This window comes from Mercenaria mercenaria, chromosome 7, assembly GCF_021730395.1.
Source record: "Mercenaria mercenaria strain notata chromosome 7, MADL_Memer_1, whole genome shotgun sequence".
Classification (NCBI taxonomy): domain Eukaryota; kingdom Metazoa; phylum Mollusca; class Bivalvia; order Venerida; family Veneridae; genus Mercenaria; species Mercenaria mercenaria.
Genome location: NC_069367.1, coordinates 79,111,948 through 79,120,678, shown reverse-complemented (window position 1 = coordinate 79,120,678; position 8,731 = coordinate 79,111,948). Strand labels below are relative to the sequence as shown.

The 8,731-nt window shown below is 35.9% G+C and overlaps 1 protein-coding gene across 1 annotated transcript; it reads left to right on the top strand.

Annotated features, from left to right (window-relative positions):
* Positions 1-607: 607 nt before the first annotated feature.
* LOC128558685 (uncharacterized) lies at positions 608-8,410 on the top strand. The gene is made up of 6 exons (XM_053548736.1): positions 608-748; positions 1,356-1,487; positions 2,588-2,943; positions 3,506-3,621; positions 4,537-4,623; positions 5,187-8,410. Exons 1-6 carry the CDS (start codon positions 743-745, stop codon positions 6,614-6,616), a joined length of 2,127 nt encoding a protein of 708 aa, XP_053404711.1. The 5' UTR covers positions 608-742; the 3' UTR covers positions 6,617-8,410.
* The last annotated feature ends 321 nt before the right edge of the window (positions 8,411-8,731 follow it).

The following is an 8,731-nucleotide window of genomic DNA, read 5'->3' as shown; positions in this document are numbered from 1 at the left end:
ATTGCATGTTGTTATCAAGTACATTCTTTTACCTTTGAAATATTATTTTACAAAACCTGATGACTCTATGTTTGGATAGACTGAACAATGCTGTTTCAATTTACATAAATATTTTCAAAACTCAAGGTAAAGGTGCATGTCAAATGGGGTGTCTTCATTCATTTTAGCTCGACTAACCGATGAGTTACAGCCGTTGTGTCATACTTTAGTCGGCGCCTGCATTGGCATTCCAACTGGTTACTTGTAAGTTTTGCAAAGTGCGGGATTCTCAGTAACCACTCAGTCTGTTCTTTAATTTCACGAAGTTTTCGAGTTGGGGTTTTTGTGTAAGCTGATACATCATTTAGCATCATAAGAGTGGGAAGTTCTTCAAGTTTTAATCATTTAAGCTATTTCACTATCGATGAGTTTCGTGTTTTCTTCTTTTGTGGTTATTTCTCAGTGTCAAATATATATTTCTTCACTTAACTGTAAAGTGGTTATTATTGTCAAGACTTTAACTCGGGCTTCTTATGAGTAGTTTTAAATGTATGAATCATGTACTTAAGTGGCACTATTTTCTTACAAGTGTTACGGTACACAAGCTATATGGTTGCGATATAATATATTGAAATGGATTTATACGCTTGTTTTGTATTTTCAGATGAGATGAGAGGGCAGGTTTCTACACTAAGGCAATGGATAAAAGTTATTATTACTTCTCAGCTACAAACTGTTCACTAATACTTTTCAAAGGCTAATCATGAAGGTAAGAAAGGTTACCTTCATAATATTACTTTGTTTATCCCTATCATCAAGCTGAAATTTCCGTTTATGGCGGATCGAACTGGTAGTTTGTTCTTCGCTACGTGTACAGGCTTTCGTTTCAAACTGGTAGAGTTTTGAATATGATACTGACCGCCTTATCCAAAGGCGCCTGTTTCGAAACCCAATGCGAACACGTCCACACCTACTGATAAGATATTTGTACATAGGATCAGTTTAGTACCGGAAAACCAAGAACCTCTAAGTCTTAAATGGTCACCAGGTTCCGCTACAGTGTTAGCTTTACGGGTTCGATTTCGCCTTCAGTGATGAATGGCTACTTTATTTCGCTCTGTTTCCTTTAGAATCGTCATAGACTGGGTACAGGGGAGGTGACTATAGCACCTGTTTGGGTTCAACTAGACTCGCGTAGGCTACTAAAATTTTTTAAAAAAAAAAGAAAAAGCTTAATTCAAGGACCTCACGATTTGGTGTATAATACTTTGGAAGCAAAGAATGCATAATTCATTCAGGGAGGGAATGCAAACAGTTCAGCACTTTAAGTAAATACATACTTACTTCCCTTGTATATTAAAATGTTTACATTTCAGAATGAATCATGTATCCTAGTTCTGGTTTTGCTATGTATCCGGTGCTATGCTAGGATAGAAAGGGAACATGCATTTGAAATAGACAGCTTATCACCGGACTCTGTAGCAGTCGATATACAATCAGACATACCGGTATGTAAAGGTCATTTCAAATGTTTGTTTTAGGTTTAACGCCGTTTTTCAACAGTTTTCAGTTATGTAACGGCGGGTAGGTTCCTGGATTCTGTACCAGTACAAACCTGTTCTCTGCAAGTAGCTGCCAACTTCCCCACACCATATGAATCAGAGATGGAGGACGAATGATTTCAGACACAATGTCTTTTATCAAATCGTCACGGAGAACACACGGCCCGCCCGAGGATCGAACCCTCCACCCACGATCCGTAGATTGGTGCATTCCATATTGAGCTAAGCGGGGGTCCGTTTCAAATGTATTTTGTTTCTCAGAAATTTCACCAGGAAAAAGCGAAAACTTATGACATTCTTCAGAGACCTTCATCTTGTCTCATTATCCAATTTCGTGAAAGCGGTGCAGCTTTGTTTTTTTTTTATCTTTTGATAACATTAATAAAAAAAACTATAGCGGGCGGAATAAGTTGTCAAATATCGTTTGTTTCTCAGTTACGCTTACTTAATGAAGTAGCTTCGTGTCTTAAGTCGCCCCCATATATTCCATTTCCCAAATCGCTATTACTCGGCCGGTTACTTAAAGAAAGTAGTTTTGTTCAGGTTTGGCCACAGTAGGACTTGAGAAAAAGATTAGGAGAGGAGAGTATCCCCAGCTTTCAAGAAACTTTAGTCAGAAAAAAAAAAGAGAAAAAAAAATCTTCCAAACTGAATGAGAATCTAAGTTGAGAGTATCATGATTCTTGGGGAATTTAAAGTAAAAACATGAAAAAGCCTGATATTCTTGCTTTATAATATATCGTCTTATAAATTATAGCTAGCCTAGACCATAACTAGACGACATTCTTTATTGCAAATGTATGCCAAAGTAATGACTTTTAAAAGACGTAAACAGACCAGTATACATGTGCATTTTTTGAAGGACTTGTTGATCAATAGTCAAAACTATCAATGCCGAAGGTCAAAAAACTGAGGGCCAATAATTTGGACTATTGAGCGGCAAGTCATTCAGTTAGTCTTTTAAGTTTATTCTTTTTTTTAATAAAGCGACCATTACCACAAGCTGAGGATCGGCTATTTATATAAGGAGTCATGTTATTTTTCAGGGACAGATAACTTGGATATATACAGACGACCATAATTTCAGACTTAAAGTAAAAATCATTGGTGAAAATGAAAATTCAGTAAATTCTACTGACATACATCTCATCACAACAAATTCTTCTGTAAAACTTGCCGTCAGGGAAAAATATTTTCCTGTTGTACCTTCGCCTGTGACAGGATCCGGAAGTGCACTGAGAATCCCGGCATACCTTGTATGGTTCCTGGTGTTGCTGATTGGCTGGAATAATCCAATGGCAGTGCTTTTGATAGCTGTAGTGTATGGGTTTACTCCAGGGACAGCCGACATGATCTACGACATTCCGAAGAAAACCGTACAAATAGAAGTAACAGCTCCCAGGTAATTGTCATAGTAACAACCACGTCAAAAGAATTATTCCATACACATTTATTATAATCATGATTAGAATCATAACTAAAACATGTACTGGTGCAAAATATTTGCAAGTGGTACAACTAAGGCTTGTATACTTTAAAGCTGGTTTATGTTGTTGAACATAGATATTTTTGTACATTATTTAAATGGCTTTTAAACAATTTATATTTAAAAAGCCAGAGAAAACCCCGTTTAGATATCCAACATTATGTATTATATAGATGAGTTTGATATAACGACATTGATGTTATGAACATAATTATGATGTTTGTGAAGTGTGTCATACAGCACGAACTATATTGTTAAGTTTGCCCCATTTTTACTGTCAGAGAGCGAAAACAAGAATACTGATAATGCCATTACGTGACTTTAAGCCGTTATTTTTTATAACCGTTTTAGGATTGCTGGGCAAAACGAAAATTGGTCCAAGAGTAATGCTTTACTCGTATGTAGGTAATTAACTTTGTTTGCAAGAAACGTGCTGATTTAAGACCTTTGGCTAATCTGGAATGACTTTACATTGCAGACGACTTTCCTACAGAACTGTCAACTTGTACATAAATGGCGGGAAACTGCGTGTTGTAGACTGGGAACCAGAGAGAGCGGAAGTAGTTACATGCGAGACGGAAACAGCTGCGGGCGGTATGATTACATGTAATTCAGTAAACAAGATATGACGAACGAGCAACACGTATATTGCAAGTTCGATCCACGCTCATATGCGAAACAGCCTTCCCATATATTAAGGTGGTTCGCTGGTTTCATACGAAAATTTCGAAGTATGGGATTTAAGACTGATATTAGGTCTGTATGTACTAACATCTCCTGTCTTTCATTTGACATTTGACCTTTGACAAATTGGGAGATGTGAATGAGTTTAAAAAAATTCGAATTGCTTTTGTGGGGCAAAATTACATCGGTGCGACATAGTTAAGCATTGACGGGAAGAGAGTAGTCTAAAACATTTACTTTGATTGGCAATTGGCGCAGCGTATCAGGGCCTTTTCGATATTGTATACGATAATGCCCATCCATTTCTACTCCAGTGTATATAAATTCTATATAAAGTATTACAAGACTCCAGTCCATAGAATACACTTGTGTTTTTACTATTGACCGGCAAGCCATCCAGTGAGTGTTTTTATTACATGACACAGAAATTAATTTTTACATTTTTGATTTACTAACCAAGTACAAATGTGTTGATATGGACCGGTCAGAAAGCACAAACTATAGACCGGCTATTTTAAGTAAGGAGCCATGTCATAAACAGCATTACACAGTAAATGATCAGTCTATATTCAACGCATGTTTTCTGGGTTATATTCAAATCTGAAAACAAATGTAAACATTTACGTTAATGCCTTTTACTAAAACAAGTTTTGAAGGACATGCAGGTCAGTACTCAAAAGTAATAGTACTTCTGAATTTACTGTTTACCTGCAAGCCATTCAGTAAGAGTATACCTGTGCACATTATATGTGAAAATTCTCCACCCACATAAATCATTGCATGGAAATACAAAATGTAATTAAAAAAATGTCTTTTCTTTAACAGGTTGTCCGAACTGCTGTCATGGTAACGGTGTTTGTGTCGGTAATCAGTGTATTTGTGATGAAAATTACAACCAGGAATCAAATTGTGGTAAGTCTTTTCGGGTTTCCCAAATCCACGTATTATATGTATGCATGCATGCAGTCAAGGATCCTGAAATACCCTATTCATAAGTTGCGCCTCTGGCGCACTGGACAACGGACAACAGTTAAAACTTCTTATAGATGGAGCGAATGTTTTCAACAAAATCTATTGTTTGATATTTTTCATGACATATTTAATTTTCGATTCCTATCATCTTTGCTTTATAATACATACCTGATAAAAAGGAAAAAGAAACAAAAAGAAAAAAATCCACCCAACTGTTTATTTTACTTAAGAACGTTTTACATGGGTGATTCAGGTTATCACTGCTTATCTATGTCTCATAACTGCATACCATAACAAGACATTAAATACATATATTTTTTTCATTATATTACAAATCTATGCACTGCCACTGAATTATAAGCGGCAGACATTACAGAAATTAAAACATCTTAATAAAACTAAGACTTATCACAGAAAATAATCAGTACACTTTTAACACGTTTTATATGAGGTCAGTTACATTGATAATAAATACCATTGATGAAAATATTCATACATTTTAGCTTTGGGAAACGCACAGGCCGTTTTCTTTTCACATCCACTGGACCCTCGATTTGACCGAACTCTTCTACCAAATAGTGATGTTTTGACATTAGGTCGTGCGTTTCAGTTCATACAACAACCGCCATATTTGAAAGATCCGGATGTGTATACTATGGAAATTAAATCTCGTGATGACACGTTTTCTCACATTTTGATAATATTTCATCCAGATGGCTTCATTGAGAAAATCTTAGACACCGGTTCAATGAAAAATGATGCAATAAAATTTAAAAGATCAAGGTTAAAATCTTGTCTGATTCGTCTCAAAGGAAATCTCATCAATACAGAGATAAACATTTGTGATAAAACTAACAGTGCGCAAAATATTGAGAACGACAGAACTTCAAAAGAGAATGGAGGCAGAGAAAGTACATCAGACAGAAAAAGAGACAAAGAACATAGGAGGAAGAGTACTAGAAACAGACAAAGATTAAAATTTCCGTACGAGTTTAAATTTGTTGAATTTCCTGTCAGAATTCATCGCTGTGGATATAATTCACAGGACAGAAAACATGTATATTTTCAACTTTTGAAAGAAAAAATGGATCCATCACACGTAAGCGGTTCTCAGACAAGACGTTCATTGTCTTTTCGTGTTAATGAAAATATCATTTTACTGCCTCATGAAACTAGCGATGGCACTGTGGTACTTCGTTTACCAAATAACTCAGTTCCCTTGGGATCTAAAGAAATCACTTCAAAGTGTGAAATGACGAAATCCCTACACAGAAAAATATGTTTTCCATCAAATTTAGAAAACTTTAGAATTGTTTGTAACAGTATTTTTAACCTTTCTGACATTAATCACTCTACGCCCCCGCATATTTCTAGAACTATACAATTATGTAGGTTCGTGCTTGAATCAGTTACCAGCTATTGTGATAAACATATTTTTGAAACAGTATCACAGGACAAACCGTGCCTGGCAAACTATATAAACAATTTTAATTTATTTTCTGAACATAGTTACCAACTCCGCCCTATTGCACATTTTCCAGACGAAAAAGTTATGTACGGCTATGTACAGGATGTCAATTTCGCCAACAACACTCAATTAGGACAGGGGAGTAAAGAATTAACCATAACTGATAATGATGCAAATTTCAAAATAGTAAAAATTTCTGTCATTCCTACAGATCCAGTGCCGCATGATATTTATCAAGTAAAATTAGAGTACGCATGCGCAACAAGTCAGACTGTTATCAAAATGACAGTGTACGGTAGTGATTATTACAGTAACAGTGTGACATGTCATGGTACCACTCAGTGCAGCTGCTGTATATTGCATGCGGCTGGTGCACCGAATGCGGTCGTAGATCACGTGACCATTAATGTCACCGACCCATCAAGAAATTACAAACTAGTTCAAGAAATGGTTGTTGTATTTTAATATGGTTTATCATGTAAGGCCGGTGTGCCATGCTTATTGTCAGATGTCAAAACGTTTATGCTAAATGTGAAACATTTAATGCAAATTGTCATAAGCTTATTACCAAATTGTTTAACTTAAGGAGTTTCTGAATGTTACTTGCAAATATCTGAAAACATGTTCCGCCAGTCTGATTTGAAGCAGTAGCATCTTATTGCGGGACTGAAACCGTTTACTCAGAGAATTAGTTTTCAGACAAGAGACAAAGTTATGTTACAAAATGTCAATAACTACTTAAGGTATGCATTCATCTACTGATATATTCAGCATTGTTTCAATAAACGTTCAGCTTTAAGTATTTTCTATGTATTGTTTTGCATTTTGCAAATAACAATTAGACTTTATCCCTTTACAATTACCATTTGACAGATTACATTTGACCAGCGTTTAGCAGCAATTGGTATTAAGTAATTGCCATTTAGCATTTTTGGCAGTTGATTTGGGCTTTCTATAGTTTATCAATAAACATCACTAGCACATGTACTTGGTAATGTAATACAAATGTAGTAGTATCAAAATTATGGAAGGTCGATGTACCATGCAAATAGACAGATGGTAAATGTCAAATGCCAAATACTTTTTGTTAAATGCCAAATTCTCAATGACAGGTGCTAAATACGAATGCTGTATGTCATTTACTTAATGCTAAGGCCAAATGTTACATGTAAAATATCTAATGCTAATTTCCAAACGATAAATGCTTACTGCCAAATAATTTACCTTTATGACTATCTGTAACTCTTAAACTTTGGATTGTGATTTTCAAATATATGAAAACATATAATGGGAGGCTTGTGCGCCATGCTAATTGCAAAACCCTAAATCACAAATAGTTTGTGCAAAGTGCTGTTTGCCAAATGTACAATGTCAAATATTGATTGAAAACGGCAAAAGTCAAATGCTTAATGCTAAATGTTAATTGCGAAATGCGAAAAAATATATGCCAACTGTTATGTAAACTGTTCTGAAAAAATGAACATAATGACTTTCGTCAGTCGTTGGTAAACGAACGACATCCTTACCATGTACATGTATCTATACATGTTACATTTTTGCCTGTAATTTCCTTGTAACTTGACAGAAAAACAAGTGCTTTCCTCGGCACAAAACGTCTCCCACACTGAATCAATACTGGCCTCAAACTCTTTGCCCAAATTCTAGTGTGTACGATACCTACACATTTGGTCCACGAAAAAACATGTGGGTCAAGTGTTTTAGAAAAATATCAAGAATTTCTGGCATACGCTTTTAGGCGAGGAAGGCACCCATTTTCCTGTCTTCGACGCTTCTTATTCTGTTGAAATCTGTCAAGTAATAAGGAAATCATTATAAGCAAAAAATCGAGCAATTTTGCCCTATGTGTACGACAGATGAAGGTCACGTGGGCTGGATTTGGTGATGTTCAAATTTCCTGTAAAATATCCCTCTAACCTTTATAGAAGCTTTTAGCATTAAGCATTTGTCATGTGTTTTCCCACATTTTGCAATTAACAATATGAGCATATATCATTTGGCACATGATATTTGACTTTAAACATTTAGCAATTAACATTTGGAATTGATAACTGCCATTCAGCATTTGATATCAAGATGATGATTTGTTCCCAAAGAAACATATATCACCCACCACGTTGCAACATACTAGTATCTTCGTATAAATATACAGAAAGTTAATATGAGCCGTGCCATGAGAAAACCAACATAGTGGGTTTGCGACCAGCATGGATCCAGACCAGCCTGCGCATCCGCGCAGTCTGGTCAGGCTCCATGCTGTTCGCTTTTAAAGCCTATTGGAATAGAAGAAACTGTTAGCGAACAGCATGGATCCTGACCAGACTGCGCGGATGCGCAGGCTGGTCTGGATCCATGCTGGTCGCAAAGCCACTATGTTGGTTTTCCCATGGCACGGCTCATTTATCAAAATTTCAAACACTGTTTGAACTAGAATGGCATTTCCTCATTCCATACAAAAACTTTTCCTAAACCTTTAGAAATATATAATTATGCAAAGGGCTGTTTTGTATATTCTACATATAATTTGTACGTAGTATGTGTTTACGTCAGTCCAGTATCATA

What these genes read in the sequence shown, in the direction of transcription:
- LOC128558685 (XM_053548736.1), top strand. An exon ending in GACGGAAACAGCTGCGGGCG is followed by an intron (nt 3,622 to 4,536) that starts GTATGATTACAT and finishes TTTCTTTAACAG; the next exon opens with GTTGTCCGAACTGCTGTCAT. An exon ending in CAACCAGGAATCAAATTGTG is followed by an intron (nt 4,624 to 5,186) that starts GTAAGTCTTTTC and finishes CATACATTTTAG; the next exon opens with CTTTGGGAAACGCACAGGCC.